A 14,774-nucleotide genomic window follows, 5' to 3' on the forward strand; every position below is an offset into this window, starting at 1 on the left:
GTCCTTGGCATCTTCATGCTGATATGAATTCCCGATGCACGTGTATTAAAACTTAATTTTCTCCGGTTAGTCCAGGAAAGGTCTCCCCTTCCCTGGGTCAGGAAGGTTGGCAGCAGGCTGCCTGTCTAGCCCCTTCTCCCAAGAGTTCCTGGGCCTTTGTGGGCAAATGGGGGCGGATGTGGGGTGTCGCCAAAAAGGCTAAAGCCACCCCCTTAAATGCCACCTTCAGCTAAAGACAAAAGAAGATGTTGGGGTGAGGGGAGTCCCTTACGGGTGGTGACCGGGAAAAGCACAGCAGACGAGGGTGACGTTGTTCCGTAGTTCGAAGACCACGCCATCTCCATTGCCGGTGAAAGCAAGCTGGGTGCCCTCCCATGTGGAGGCTTCCCTCACAAAGGTAGGTGGCCTTTTGTTACCGTAGGCAATAAGTTATTAATAGGAAAGAGAGCAAAGGGAATGAGACATTGAGCTTAATGAACTGGGGAGCAGGAGCCGGTTTGCTTCACCAGGAGGCCGCAGCTTCACACCCCAGGGAGTCATAGCATCACTCTGCCAGGGGGCACTTAACTCTCCTCCCTCCCTGCCACCTGAACTGGACTGCCAGGGGGAGCAGGGGAGGCAAGCACATGCGCAAGAGAAGTCAAAATGGCACAGGGGGCGGAGCTTGACCTTAGAGGCCTGCCAGTCTAGCTAGGGGGTGGACGTATCACAAGCCCACGAAAGCTTGGAAAGTTGATTGGTTATTTTAAAAAGCCCCTGGTCCATCCCAAACCTAACCTAATATAATCCCAGGGGAACAAAGAAGCTCTCAGGAGCACTCTCTCTCCCCCGCCAGTGACCTGTACTTGTCCTGTTTGTTCTCGCATTGTCTCTCGGCTGGGAACAAATACAGCCATGTGTGTCCACCGGCTGTGTACCTGCCAAAGGTGGTGTGGGCTCCCAAGGGCTCAGCTTCAACAGGAAGCAGAGACTCTGGACGCTGGCTTTTGCTGTGGCCTCGCTGAGGACAAGGTTGGATTTTTTTCCATGGAGACGGGACGCTGGAAACCCAAGGGCAGATTTCCACCTGAATAAACCTCACCACACCACAGTCCCCCGTGTTTGGGTCCATAAAATACTTTTCTTGAGATCCTGTGGAAGAGTCCCCCTGGCAACACTTACAAACTGGGTTTCAGAGCTTCTCCCCTGCGGGTTGTTTCTTGAAATTAGCCAAACTAAAACAATTGACGTCCCCAAAGAGGCATATTTTGGGGTGGCAAGCTCTGCTCCCCTTCAGGGACGTGCAGGGCTGTGGGTGGTGACCCTGCTCAGAGCTCGGATGGCTTTGTCAGAAACCAGACTGCTGGCTGGAGGCTTTCGGGGCAGGACAGGGCAGGGCTGGTAGGCGGGGCCAGGGGGCGGAGTCACAGCCAGGCTGCTGGGCACAGTGACAAGTGCTGGCTCCACTCCAGCCAGCTCTCTGCGCGGTCCAGAGCCCACAGCCCATCGCCTGCACTGTGTGCCCCCTCGGCCACGGGACAGAGTAAGTACAGGCACTGCACACCGAGGGCCCAAGGGACGTGTGAGGAGGGTCAAGAAATGGACGCTGGAGGCAGGGCATTCGGAGGGCTTAAACGCATTGGAGGGGTCCCAGAGAGGGCTGGAAAGCTCCCCACGGTGCTGGGGAAGGAATCGGGCCTCTCGGGCAGCAGAGGTGACCTTGGGTGCTGCACAAAATCAGGCCGAGCCTCAGTTTCTTTTCAGTTACGATGCAACTTTCTAGACCATCTGGATGGGTGACGTGATGATTAATTACGAGGATGGCTGTCCCCAGGCACGATTTTTATCCCAGGGCACATCTGGCCACGCCTGGTGATGTTTAGTTGTCACAACTTGGGGTGGTGGGCAGTGGCTGCTATTGGCATACAGTGAGTGGGGACCAAGGAGGCTGCTCAACATCCTACAATGCACAGGACGGCACCCCCCCTACCCCCCCCACCATGGGGAAGAATGATTCAGCTCCAAAAAATGCCACCAGGGCTGAGGTTGAGAGACCCTGAAATAAGGCAGTGGGGACAAGTGTCGGGTGCTCAGGAAATCCGAGCTTGTTTTCTGTGCCTGGAACCTCTAACCTTTAGAAAGCAGGAAAAATAATCAAATGTCGTCTGGTTCCCTGAGATAAGGCCACTCTGCCTGGAGGCTGCCACCCAGCTCCGGCACAGCTGTGGCTCTCCAGAGGCTTCGTGGTCATTGGTTAGGTAAACAAAACAGAGGCACACAGTGGGAGGAACTTTCAGTTTTTCTAAGGATGGGGCTGTTGGCAAGGAATAACGCAGTAAAAGGGGAACTGCTCCCCTGGATGGGAGGGAGCTCTGGGGGGTGATGGGCAGCAGTGATGATGGTTTTGCGGGTATATGCTTCTCACCGACCTCAGCAAGCCATACACATTCAAGATGTAAGTGAGCCTTTTGCTAGATCAGTCTTACCTTAATGAGGTGGTTTTTAAAAAGAAAAAAGAAAGGAAATGGGAGCGGAGCAGTGGTGGGGGAGTTATTCAAGGTCCCCTGGCAAGGGAGCCCCAGGGCCGCCAGAGCTCAGCTCCAGATGCCCAACCTAACTGCTTTTCACCACTTGTGGTGTCTGGGGTGTGGCCTGACACCTCTGAATTACAGAGAATGTGATGGGTTCATTCATTCACTCACTCATTCCTTCATGGCAGAGAGGAGCCTCCGCACCAGCCCTCGCCTGCTGTGAGCATGTCCGCTAGTGTCAGGGAGTGGTCGGAACAAAAGAGACCAACCCCAGATGCACGTGCAATTGCACTTATATTATCGCCTGAGAGATGAGAGAAGCAGCGAATAGGCCCGGGGTCTCTGGAGAAGCTGGCCCTGGTGAGAAAGGCGTAGAGAGGTCTCCTTCAGAGCGCAGAATGCGCAAGGGCCCAGGGCTGGGCTGGGCTGGGCTCGCTGTGTCCGAGGAGGTAAATAAAGAAGTGCGACTGAGGGCAGAGCAGGCCAAGCTGAGGCTGGGGAGAGCCGGGCAGAGCCAGACTGCAAGGGGCCACCGCACAGATTGGAGTTAAATTTTACCCCAAGTGAATGGGCAGCAACGCCGCTCTTAGGCGGGAGTGCAGTGGTGACCTTGGTTGTGATGGAAGGAGATTCAGATGCCATGTAGAACGGCTCGTGGGGGCAGATGCGGGGTGGGCCAGGTCAAAAATGGAAGGGGCTTCCATTAAGATGGGGGGCAGGGACAATGGGGAGAAGCAGGCTGATTTAAGACACCAGTTGGAGCTGGAAACCGAGGAGCCTTGCTGATGGTCTGCAAATGGGAGGGAGGTTTTCAAAATCCCCTAGGTCGCTGCTCTCAGGAAGTCTCTGCCCTGGGTTTTTAGGACCCGAGGGAAGCTGGGATTCTGTCCTTCCCTGTCGCCTGGAATCCAGGGTCCATTACCTTCTGTGATTAGCAGATCACAGGTGGTTTCTTCTCAGTCCCACATTTCCTGCAGCTGAGGCCAAAGGACCTGGGCGGGACCTTTTTGTCTACCACTTGGAATAAAAGCCAGCATATTTGGGGGCCATGGATGTTGGGGGATCAGTGGGTGAACCGCCCAGGGTCTGCCCACCTCCAGCTGCCTCAGGTCACTATGGCCTGGGATGTCACAGGCCTGGATGTCACAGGAGCTTGGCTACTCTGCTGTCTTCACTCTGACACGCAGAGACATTTTTCAGGAAACACCAGAACCAGGTTCCTGGGAGAAAGTCAGCCGGGCTTGGCTCTGCCAGCGCTACAAGTGCCGGCCTCCCGAGTACCGGGCTCTCAGGGCCTGGAGCAGGCTCACCCCCGGCTCGAAGTTGGCACAAAGCTGTCAGAGCTGCAGACTTCCACCAGAGGCCCAGAAGTGTGATGGCAAAGCCTGGGCTCTGAAACTAGGAAACTGAAATGAGTCCCCTGAGAACTCCCCGTTCTGGGGAAAGGACCTCTCTGACCCTCTGTTTCCTCTTCTGTACAGTCTGATCACGCTACCAGCTCACGTTGCTGTGGAGGACTGTAAATGAGCTACTACAGGTGAGCAGCCGGGGAGAGACCCGGGGGTACACCCAGGAGCTACAGGGGCAGGGAGGGACATGTGTCATTCTTCGGGTCCATGAAGGGACAAGTCAGAGGGATCTGAATTACACTCCAGTGCCATCACTCCCTGGCTGGGACAAGCAAGTCCATTTTGCTGGGCCTCAGTTTACTCACCTGTAAAATGAGGTGAACAATGCTTCCTTTTGGTGAAGATTAAGTACAGTAATATTTGTAGAATGTCTTAATAAGTTCTGGGTAGATAGTGGCTTTAATAAAAGAAAGAGAGTGGGCCCAAATAGGGCGAGATTTCTGGTCCCAAACCTGCAGCCAGGGGAGCCTGAGTGAAGCGGGGTCTCTCCAAGGAGACCCTGATCATCGGGGAGGCCCAGTGGGCACTTGGAGAAGTGCTAGGGGGGTGGGGACAGTGGTGGGGAGAAGGGTTACTGGCTGCCACAGTGACAGACCTCCAGCTGCTTAGGAACAAACTGAGGCCAGAGAGGGGGCAGGCCTGGCCCAAGGTCTCCGGATGGGAGGGTGGGAGGATGAGAAGCCGGAACACTCACTCCCACTCCATCCAAGCAGGAAACTCCCTCTGCATCTGTAGCTTTTCTTTGAAAGCTTTCCTTCTGGGGTGCTGGCCAGCTCCGTGCTAATCAGCAGGGTTGGGTGTGTTGAGATCAACTGTTTCTTCAGCAGCAACCTGCTACATTGACCGTCCCACACTTGGCAGGAGGGGAGGCAACTCTTGGGAATGGACAGGGAGTGTCAGCATGGGAAGGCCAGACCGTGTTTCTGAATTATCTGCACATTAGGGGCTGTCCTTGCCCAGAATGCCTGGAATACAAAATCGGGATGCTGTGACACAGCAATGGAGGACCAGGGGTCCGGGGAGGAGGAACTGGGGGTCTGGGGAAGCCAAAAGGTAAGGCATTTTAGAGTGAGGGCTTTGAAAGTCAGAACTGGGTCCGAGCCCAAGCTTTGCCACTGTTAGCAAGGGACTCAACCTCTCTGAGCCTCAGATTGCCCATCTGTAAAATGGGGCTGGTGGTAGACCCTCTCTCTGTGGGTGGGCGTGAGGCTGAAGGAGTTGATAGATGTGAGGACCACATGGCTTCGAACAGTGGGTGCAGGCTTGTGCCTGGTCCCCCACGGTATGGTGATTGCATTCTGGGTAGTCCGAGGTTCTGCAGACAGAACGTTCTAAATGTGCCTCCTTGGTGAGCTCAGACACAATTTGGAGGCCAGGGCCTGTCCTTCTGACCTGTTGAGTCACTCAGTGTGGCTCAAAGACAGGATTGCAGCCCAGTTCGGCCTGACTCCCAAACTCATTGGATTTGTATGCCCCCCACCACTTTACTCTCCCCACCCCTCCACCTCCCCTGCAGGGGGCCGTTCTGCAAGCGAAATCCACTGCAGCTGTTGGGGCCCTTTGGAGTTTGGTTTTGCGTGGGTCACATGACTCTGGTAGTGGCCACCCTGGGGCTGGGGGCTTGATGGCGTGGTGTCCATGGGCAGTCGGGGGCAGGCTCCCAGGTGAAGGCAATTCACCTGCATCAGGAGTCAGTCAAACCCACAGCAACTCAGGAACCATGTGCTTGACCGCTGCCGGTCTCACGTGAGGGTGTGTGTGTGAAGGCATGTCCCCCGTGGTCACACCGACAGCTCACACTCCTGGAGCACCAAGTCTGTGCCGGGCCCTCACTTCTGTTGACTCACTCAAGGAGAAGGGGACTGACCAGCATCCGTGTAGCCACTGACGACTCTCAGGAGCCTGGCACCTGGGCGGTCACATAGTAGGTGCTCACGAAATAGCCGCAGCACGAACGAATCCAGGCGTGCCGCGACCCCCACGGGGGAGGGTTAGTCTGAGGAGGAGCCATGCTCATGCTGCACCCAGGACAAAGGGAGGGTTAGCAGTCACTTCCGGAAGCAGGCTGCTAGCTCCCCAGGAGCCTCAGGGAGGCGGACCAGGCAGAACACAGGAGAACTCTCCGCCCCCATGTCCCCTCGCCCTGTGGTGTGTCCCTTGATGTGAATGACAGGGGAAGAGTCTTGCCCTGGTGGCCAGGCCCTGCCTCGGGGCCACACCCCTCTGTCTTCTTCCTCTCCCTGCTAAGTTCTCTCTGGTGGTGACGGTTCCCTGGGAGGCCAGCCTTGCACACTTCTACCCTGTCTTTTCTCTGGGAGGCCCCGCTGGCTGCACAGCCTCCTGAGGACTTCTTCCCACTCTCCTTCCAGAACCAGAGGCAGCGCCATGCAGCTGTGCCTCCTCTTCTGCCTGGTGCTGCTCAGCCTGCAGGTGGCCAGCCTCCCCCGCCGCCACCACCAAGCCTGGAGGACAAAGAAGAGAGTCAGGGAGCTGCCCGTTGTCAGCACGGCGGCCCCTGGTAACCAGAACTTCACCTTCAACCTCTACAGGGCCTTGGCGGCAGCCAGCCCCGACCAAAGCATCTTCTTCTCTCCTCTGAGCATCTCCATGTCGCTGGCCCTGATCTCCCTGGGGACTCGGTCCAACACAAAGGCACAGATCTTGGAGGGCCTGGGCCTCACCATCCAGGGGGGCCCGGAGGAAGAGGCGCTCCACAGAGGCTTCCACCAGCTGCTGCAGGTGCTCCGCCAGCCCAGAGAGGACCTCCAGCTGGGCCTTGGCACTGCCCTGTTCGTCCTGCCCACAGTGTACATCCAGGACACCTTCTTGAGCGCCGCGAGGACACTGTACCTGGCAGACACTTTTCCCACCAACTTCAGGGACCCTGAAGCAGCCCAGAAGCAGATCAATGATTATGTGGCTAAGCAAACGAAAGGCAAGATTGTGGACTTGGTTAAGGACCTGGACAGCTCTGAGATCATGGTTATGGTGAATTACATTTTCTTTAAAGGTAAGACCTTGGGCTCAGACCTGAACTTCCTCTTTCTTTTCAGCTGCTTTTGTTAAAAGAAGACCCAATTCCTGCACACATGAAGGCGGGCGAGTAGATTTAGTCTTTTCTGACACGTGTTGACATAGTGAAGCCAACAGCAGCCACGGGTAAGAGGGTGCCTTCTTACTGTGCAAGCGGGTGTTCGTAACCCCAGCACAGTTTTCTCTGCTGGAGAAGAGCTGCTTCCTGTCTTTGGGCCCCTGGGGACACCTGAAGTCACCACTTTCACATGGGTTCTCCAGCGTGAGTTGGTCGTGGCCGCTGGGGCGCATGGCTACTGACACCGTGGCTACTCGGGGCAGGACTTTGGGCCTTAGCAGGGCCTTCGAGGCATTTCCCAGGCCACTCCCTTGCCCCAAGCCCTCCACAACCCAGGGACTATTTCCTTAGCCAAGAAATCCCCAGTCAGGAGCCTGTTCCTCTGAAAAGTGTTCCCTCCCCTCCTCAAGAGCTAATCCCTGTCTTTAGCTCCCTGCCATTTCTTACAAATATCCCTCCTTTTCTGAGCTGTCACTTCTGCTTCCAAAGAAGTGACTCAGCCGGTGCACGGCAAGAATTCTTGAAACGTGCAATACCTGACTATTCAGTCAGGGGCACTGACCTCTTTTCTTTTGGATTGTCAAATTTCTTTAAAAAATGACAACAGCCAACACAACAATAGCCATCCAGTGTGAATGAATCAAAATGATACCTTTTTACTTGTCAGATCTACAGAAAAGTATTCCTTGGCGTGCCGCCGAATGTCAGTGATTAGTTTATGTGTGCCCCGAGATGAAAAGGGTTGAAAATCCCTGTGTTCAGCTGATGGCTGAGCCCCTCAGTGCTCCATGGGGGGCCTGGCTGAGGGTGGGAGGGAGTAGAGGAAGAAGGGAGAGGGGGAGACGGAAGGGAAGGGGAATGGGGGCGGAGAAGAGAAGGGAGAGAGAAATAGTCAACTGTTAGTCACTCACCCCTCTTCCTACCACCACAGATAGTGAGTATCAGCCTTGGATTCTAAGATTCCTTGTTTCTAGCCCAGGGCTACTCCCTTACACCAGGCTTTGGAGGACAGGTGTGAAATAAGCTGAGTAGGCCATTGGGATGGGATCTATATTTGATAACTATGAAGAAGGTGGAAATAATTACTTATATCACTCTGATCAAAAAAATCCCATAGGAAGAGACAGAACAGGATGCGTAATTAGAAAAAAAATCACGTATTTCCACAAACCTGACTAACCTTTCTTCCAAACTGAGATCGAAGTCCCATATTGGGAAAAGAGTGAAAAACAGACTAACTCACCCAGATGTAGTGTAGCTTTACCAGCCGTCCATACTTTTCAGCCTCCCCACGTGGATATTTGACCTCCGGTATATCAGAGAGTCAAACAAATATGCGGGGTTCGGGGTCTCTGAAGACGTCAAAATCAAACCCCTTGTCTTGCAAATGTCACAGAAGCCCCACAAAACATTCAACACGTGCCCCATGGGATTACAAAGGGGTCCAAGTGGTTGAACGGTCACCACTACTGCCGAGAGTGCTCTAAAGAGAAGGATCTCTGTTGAGTAGGGTTGTTGTCTCCGCGTTTTTCATCGGCAGCTGAGAATTCCTCCTTTCTTGTCCGTGTTTACTTTTATCTTTAGCTAAGTGGGAGACAAGCTTCGACCACAAAAGCACCCAAAAGCAGGACTTCCACGTGACCTCAGAGACGGTGGTGCAGGTGCCCATGATGAGACGCGAGGATGAGTATCACTACCTCCTGGACCGCGAACTCTACTGCAGGCTCGTGGGTGTCCCCTACCAAGGAAATGCCACTGCGCTCTTCATTCTCCCCAACCAGGGCAGGATGGAGCAGGTGGAGGCTGGGCTGAACCAGGAGACACTGAGGAAGTGGCTCAAGAATCTCACAAGGAGGTATTCTCAGACCATGCTGGAACCAGCCTAACCCTATACACCCCCCAGCAAGACACATGTCCCCTAGGGCCACACAGCCAGGGTGGAAAGGGCTCAACAGGCCAGGAGCTGTCTCCCAGCCCAGAGGCATCAGCCGAAGTCCCAGAGCCCCTGGGCCTGGCCCAGCTGCAGGGAGTGGGGCTGGAAGCCCGCTTTCCTGGTGGTGCCCTCAGAGTGTGCTGTGGCCTCTGGGGTGGCCCAGGTCCAAGTCCAGAGTGAGATGGGCTCTACTCTAGGCTGGGGCTGGAGGGTCATTAGGAAGCTGAGGGGAGATGATAGGAATATGAGTAATGGTCCGATGCTCTGGAAGAGTCTAAGGAAGGTTTTCTTTTTTTAGAAAGCTCCAGCTTTACCTTCCCAAGTTCTCCATGGAGGGCTCCTATCAGCTGGAGAAAGTCCTCCCCAAGCTAGGGATCAGGGACATCTTCACCTCGCAAGCTGACCTGACGGGATTCACCAACCACTCTAACATCCAGGTGTCTGAGGTGAGCCCACAGCTCCTAAGCATTTGCTTTCAGAGATAGCCATTCTATTCTATTCTATTCTATTCTATTCTATTCTATTCTATTCTATTCTATTCTATTCCATTCCATTCCATTCCATTCCATTCCACTCCACTCCACTCCACTCCACTCCACTCCACTCCATTCCATTCTATTCTATTCTATTCTATTCTATTCTATTCTATTCTATTCTATTCTATTCTACTCTATTCCATTCCATTCCATTCCTATTCTATTCTATTCCATTCCATTCCATTCCACTCCACTCCACTCCATTCCATTCCATTCCATTCCATTCCATTCCATTCTATTCTATTCTATTCTATTCTATTCTATTCTATTCTACTCTATTCCATTCCATTCCACTCCATTCCATTCTGTCCTATCCAGTTCTGTCCTATCCAATTCTGTTCCACTCTATTCTATTCTAATTTGTTTTATTCTATTCTATTCCACTCCATTCCACATTCATATTCTTTCTCTTTCTCCTCTTATTCTTAGAAATGCAAAGGTTTCTCTTTGTGTCTTATATCCTTTGTGCAGTGAGAAGCCAGATCTAGCAGTACCTTGGGGGAAGGAGCCCTCTATTAATCTAAAAATCGGGTAGTAACTCCTTCACTAGCCAGTTGTGTGACCTCCAACAATGCTCTGACCTCTCTGAGCCTCCTTTTGTTCTATAAAAATGGAGCATCCCCCCGTCGCTGTGAGAGCCATGCAAACTCAGTGACAGACACACGGGCACGTGGGCCTGGTGCACAGCAGCTGCGCAGTCCTGTCAATCCCCACCTGCTTCGAGGCTCAGCTGCACTGAGACCTTGACGGCGACACCATGGGCAGAAGGTTTGCCATTTCCTGTGACAGCATTCCCCAGCCCCTGGTGATTTGGTGGTGTCTGGTGTCTCCCCTGCAGATGGTGCACAGAGCTGTAGTGGAGGTGGACGAGTCGGGGACCAAAGCGGCTGCAGCCACGGCAATGGTGGTTGCATTCCGGTCGGCCCGCATAGGCGCTCAGGTGGTAGCGTTCAACAGGCCCTTCCTGATGATGATTGTGGAGAACACTGAGAACGTCCTCTTCCTGGGCAGAGTGACCCGACCTTGAGGTGGGGGTTTCTCCTGACAGGTCACAGGCCTCTGCAGTGGAAGAAATGGGTGCACTCTGCTGGCCTTTGATCTGCTGAGAGCTAATGATTTACACAGGTGTAGTTGACTAATGAGACTTTTGCAAAGAATAACAGTAACCTCGATACACTGATGATTGCTTCTGTTCACCCATTCACAAGACACAGGTGCCGCGAAGAACCCTGGAGAACATCTGGTCTTGCCCTTGCATTTCATCAGTGGGGCTCTGAGCTCTGAGGCCCAGAGAGTTTGCTTGACTTGCCCACGGTCACACAGCATGTTAACGGTAGAAAGGAGCCCGAGACCCAGGCCCCTGATTCCCAGCCCAGTGCCATATAAACCTCTCTAGGAAGGTTGTCCCAGTAGACGTTTCCACCAGGACACGGACGTCCATGCCTTGCCCCCCACTTACCAGCAACACCAGCTATCCATGTGTTATGGTTTAGAAAGAACACCAGAATGGGAGTCTGGGGTGGGGCTTCTGTCCCAGCCAAACAGCTGCGTGGCACTAGGGTAATTCTGTCCCTCTCTGGACTCTGGTTTCTCCATGTATGCATTGAAGGGTCAGGTCAAGGCTGGAAGCATCCTTGAAACCATACAAGAAGGCTGGGGTGTTACTGCCAATCACAGTTGATGTCAATGCATTTGAGCGCCACTCAGCCTTTTAGAAAAGCAAGCAGACAGTGAGGTGGAAATGGCCCGTCACAGGACTGTGCCATCCTGTGGATGAAGTTACAGTCTCATGGGCTTGGGTGGTGGTGGGGCACTGGAGGCCTGTTGCAAGTAGTAGAGCATCGTTTGAAGATACTGCTGCACTTTAGTGTCAGCCATAACAATAAAGCATTTTGCAAGCACTGGGCATCGTCCTTAGGGAAGTGGCTCTGGGAATGGTGACATTGATAGCTGACCGTGTTCCAGGTTAGGTGCTAGGCACTTCACCTGGATGGTGGTGTTGCCCTTCACAAGCCAGAGGCAGGGTGGAGGCATCTGGACGCCAGCCCAAGGCCATGCCCATGTTCTGTGCCAGAGAGATCCTGGCATGCGGTCCAGAGAGCCCAGGCTTGCTACCTGCAGGGACAGTCACGAGGACCGTGGCAGGTTTCTGATTTCAGGGGCCTGGGGGCATGGAGGTGCCTGCAGAGCTCTTTGCTGACCTGGGTGCTGTTGAAGGGAGGACCAGGCACCCCCGCTTCCTCTGTGCCCCCTGCCACGTTCTATGTCACATTGGTCACCTCCCTCCTCTTCCCTGGGGTGGTGCTGAGGCTCTTTCTGTGTTTCACGGATTTGTGGTAACCAGAATTTTGACACCAGTGCCTCCTAGGCGGCTTCTCACACTGATCACGCCCTAAACAAACCCCCTGCTGGTCTCTGCTTCCCCACACTCCTCCACACCTCAGTAAACGCTGTCCCTGTCTCCCAGCTCGGCCAGGAAACGGGGCTCCTCCTCCCCTCTGATCCTAGAGTCTGGACTGTATCACAGAAGGGTGCTTCTTAGAACTAACAACATTAGAACCCCAAGATTTGACCACTTCCTGAAGTACTAAGCACCTACTGTGTGCCAGCCCGAGGGGATGCTTGGCATCTGTGATCTAGCTCGTTAATCCCTGAACCACCCTGCGGGGCTTATCACTTGCATCCATTTTATAGAAACAAACCGAAGTGCCTGCCCAGAGCTCCACAGCAGTGACAACGACAGGCCCTGGCTCTGGGACCCAGATGGCACGTGTTGACTGGTGGCAGAGCAGATGGCTGCACCCTGACCCAGACAGCTTGTCTGCATCGGTGCTTCGAGCTCGGGACAGCTTTTGGGGGTTGGGCCTCCTAATGGGGTCAGACCCGCTCCTGTGTGCCTTCCTCTCAAGAAACGCCTCACCTGTTTGCCCAGCCAGTCCAAGGTCATGGGGAGGCTCTGTCTGTGTAATGCATTTAAGGCCAAGGTCCAATGCTGTCTAAAGTTTCCTGGGCAAGTGGTCAGCAAGCAGCTACTGTGTGCAAGATTGGGATGGGTGCCGGGTGCTGACTCGTGAGCCTCGGCCACGTGTCATGCACTAAAGCACCCTGCTGGGTGTCCCATGTCACTCCATGGTCCCATGATCCTGGGGCGAACAAAGTAGTATAGCAGCTCAGAGAGAGAGAGAGAAGGAACGAACTTCTAGGGGTTCAGCAAAGCCTTTGTGGAAGAGGAGGCCCTGAGCAGGTCTTGAAGTATAAGTAGGACATCGACAGACAGCCGTCTGGGAACAGGGATGGGACTTTAAGGCACAGGGAACAGTGGCTTGAGAGGAGTACGATGTTGAGTGACCTGTGGTGTGTGTGACAAACCAGAGCCCTCAGTCTGGACCAGTGTGGGGGAAGGGGACGGTGCTGGCAGTCCAGTGACAGGGACCCCGAACACAAGGGTGGTGGTTTGTTCTCTTTCACCCTGATTTCAGGGTAGTTTGGCCACCATGCCACACCCAGAGCACCCCCGGACCCCTTCTTGTCCCTCACTGTCCCATCTGCACATCAGTAGGTATCCCCACTCAGCCCTCTAGGGGGCGCTCACATCCATCCACTCCTGCTCCAGCACCCATGGGTTGCTCCTCTGCTTGACCTCATCATCCCACCTGGTAAAAAGGTAACGGGGCCTGCAGAGTGCCTGCACGTAGAAGCATGACTGTCCCCTCAGGACCCTCTTTCTTAGCCACTAGTATTAGTTTACTAAAGCTGCCATAACAAAATGCCTCAGGCTGGGCGGCTTAACAACAGAAATGTGTTCCCTCACGGTGCTGGAGGCTGGAAGTCCACGAGCACGGTGTTGGCAGGGTCGGTTCCTTCTGAGGTCCCCTTGGCTTGCAGATGGCTGTCTTCTCTCTGTGTCTTTGCCTGGCCTTCCGTCTGAGTCTCTGCATCAGAGTCTCCTCAGCCCCCAACCCCCACCAGCCCATTGGATTAGGGCCCAGCTGCGAGCTCATTCCCACACAGTCAACTCTCTAAGGGGCCTGTCTCCAAATACAGTCACATTCTGAGGGGCTGGGTGGTGGGTCTTCTACCTATGAATTTGGGGGAACACAATATAACCCATATAGTCACCCCATCTTTGAGTTCCTGTATCTATTGCCAAGTTCATTCTTGTTCTTAGGGAAATACTTCATTTCCCTCTCGGACCACATACACTTCCAGGACCTCCTTTTGTGAGCCACTGGCACCAGCACACAGAGGGACAGTGCCAGGGCCAGGGCTCCTTCCCACAGCTGTCCCTGCGGGACCCACACCAGAAAGAATGACCTTGGTGTCCCCACTGAACAGCTGTGCCCTGCCTACACCTGCTCATTAGCTCATTCATTCAAAGGCCATTGTCGGTGGGCTGCCTACGGGGCTCCGCGTGGAGCCAGTACAGGGCACACTGGTGAGCCCAGCAGGCATGGGCAGTAACCTGGTGAGCAAACAAATAAACAGAATGACCAGCTGAGGTGAGGCATGGCCTCAGCACTCTGGCCAGAGGTCCCCCAGACCCATCTGACCCTCAGACCCACCTCTGGCCTCCCACCACCCCTCATACTTCCCTCTGTCACCTTCCATGTTGTGCAGTCACTGTCCCTCTGGGTCTGTGACTCTCACACGCCATAAAATCTGTGAGGACTCAGGTCATCCCTGCACCCCTGGGCCCCTGCGGTGGCCTTGGCCCAAAGCGGGCTCTCAACAAGCATTGGATGAATGAATGGAAGGGCTGAGTGAGGGAAGGCTCTAGAAGACCCCAGGCCTCTACATGCCCTCAGCCCGCTGCCTGAGCCTCAGACCCCAGCATACATAGCCTGAGCCGCCCTGCAGGCGGGGTTGCTGACACCGTAAAGCACACCCAGGTAAATACGAGTTCCCAATAATGAAGCCCGGGCTGTGGGAGGTGTTTGGTTTGCCACATCTGGCAGCTCCAGCTGCAGGAAACCAGGATGCATGAAAAGCAGCCACTCCAATGGCCAGAAGCCAACGGTCCTTGCTGCAGAGAGGAGGGGAAGCCAGTCACGGGGCGCCAGGGCAAGGCTGCTTGCTGCAAGGGAGTGGGGACAAGTCTGGGTGAGTGAGAGGAGATTCTGGTCCCCAGAAAGGGCCACGGAAGCCTCCCTGCCACATATGGTGCAGCCTGGGGTAGAGCAAAGACGACTCATCTGTGCTCGCGTCCAGCTGAAGCCTGGGACAGAAGGTTTGTAAAGGGCGTTGAAACACTCCCTTCTCCTAAATCAAGCCAAGGGGCCCGTGGACTCCACAGGG

General features: G+C 54.4%; 1 protein-coding gene across 2 annotated transcripts; it reads left to right on the forward strand.

Annotated features, from left to right (window-relative positions):
• The first annotated feature begins 1,433 nt into the window (after positions 1-1,433).
• Positions 1,434-11,380, forward strand: SERPINA5 (serpin family A member 5). Of its 2 annotated transcripts, XM_024568358.3 has the most exons (6): positions 1,434-1,522; positions 3,992-4,047; positions 6,289-6,929; positions 8,595-8,865; positions 9,242-9,389; positions 10,318-11,380. In XM_024568358.3, the coding sequence occupies exons 2-6, from the start codon at positions 4,034-4,036 to the stop codon at positions 10,504-10,506; spliced, it is 1,263 nt and encodes a 420-aa protein (XP_024424126.2). In that variant the 5' UTR covers positions 1,434-1,522; positions 3,992-4,033; the 3' UTR covers positions 10,507-11,380. The 2 variants fall into 2 exon arrangements, with proteins under 2 accessions (XP_024424126.2, XP_045058130.2); XM_045202195.2 differs by lacking the exon at positions 3,992-4,047 and having other exon boundaries at positions 1,451-1,522.
• The last annotated feature ends 3,394 nt before the right edge of the window (positions 11,381-14,774 follow it).

The sequence above is a fragment of the Desmodus rotundus genome, chromosome 7 (genome assembly GCF_022682495.2).
Source record: "Desmodus rotundus isolate HL8 chromosome 7, HLdesRot8A.1, whole genome shotgun sequence".
NCBI classification, from domain to species: domain Eukaryota; kingdom Metazoa; phylum Chordata; class Mammalia; order Chiroptera; family Phyllostomidae; genus Desmodus; species Desmodus rotundus.

What these genes read in the sequence shown, in the direction of transcription:
- SERPINA5 (XM_024568358.3), top strand. An exon ending in CTCAAGAATCTCACAAGGAG is followed by an intron (nt 8,866 to 9,241) that starts GTATTCTCAGAC and finishes TTCTTTTTTTAG; the next exon opens with AAAGCTCCAGCTTTACCTTC. An exon ending in CTAACATCCAGGTGTCTGAG is followed by an intron (nt 9,390 to 10,317) that starts GTGAGCCCACAG and finishes TCTCCCCTGCAG; the next exon opens with ATGGTGCACAGAGCTGTAGT.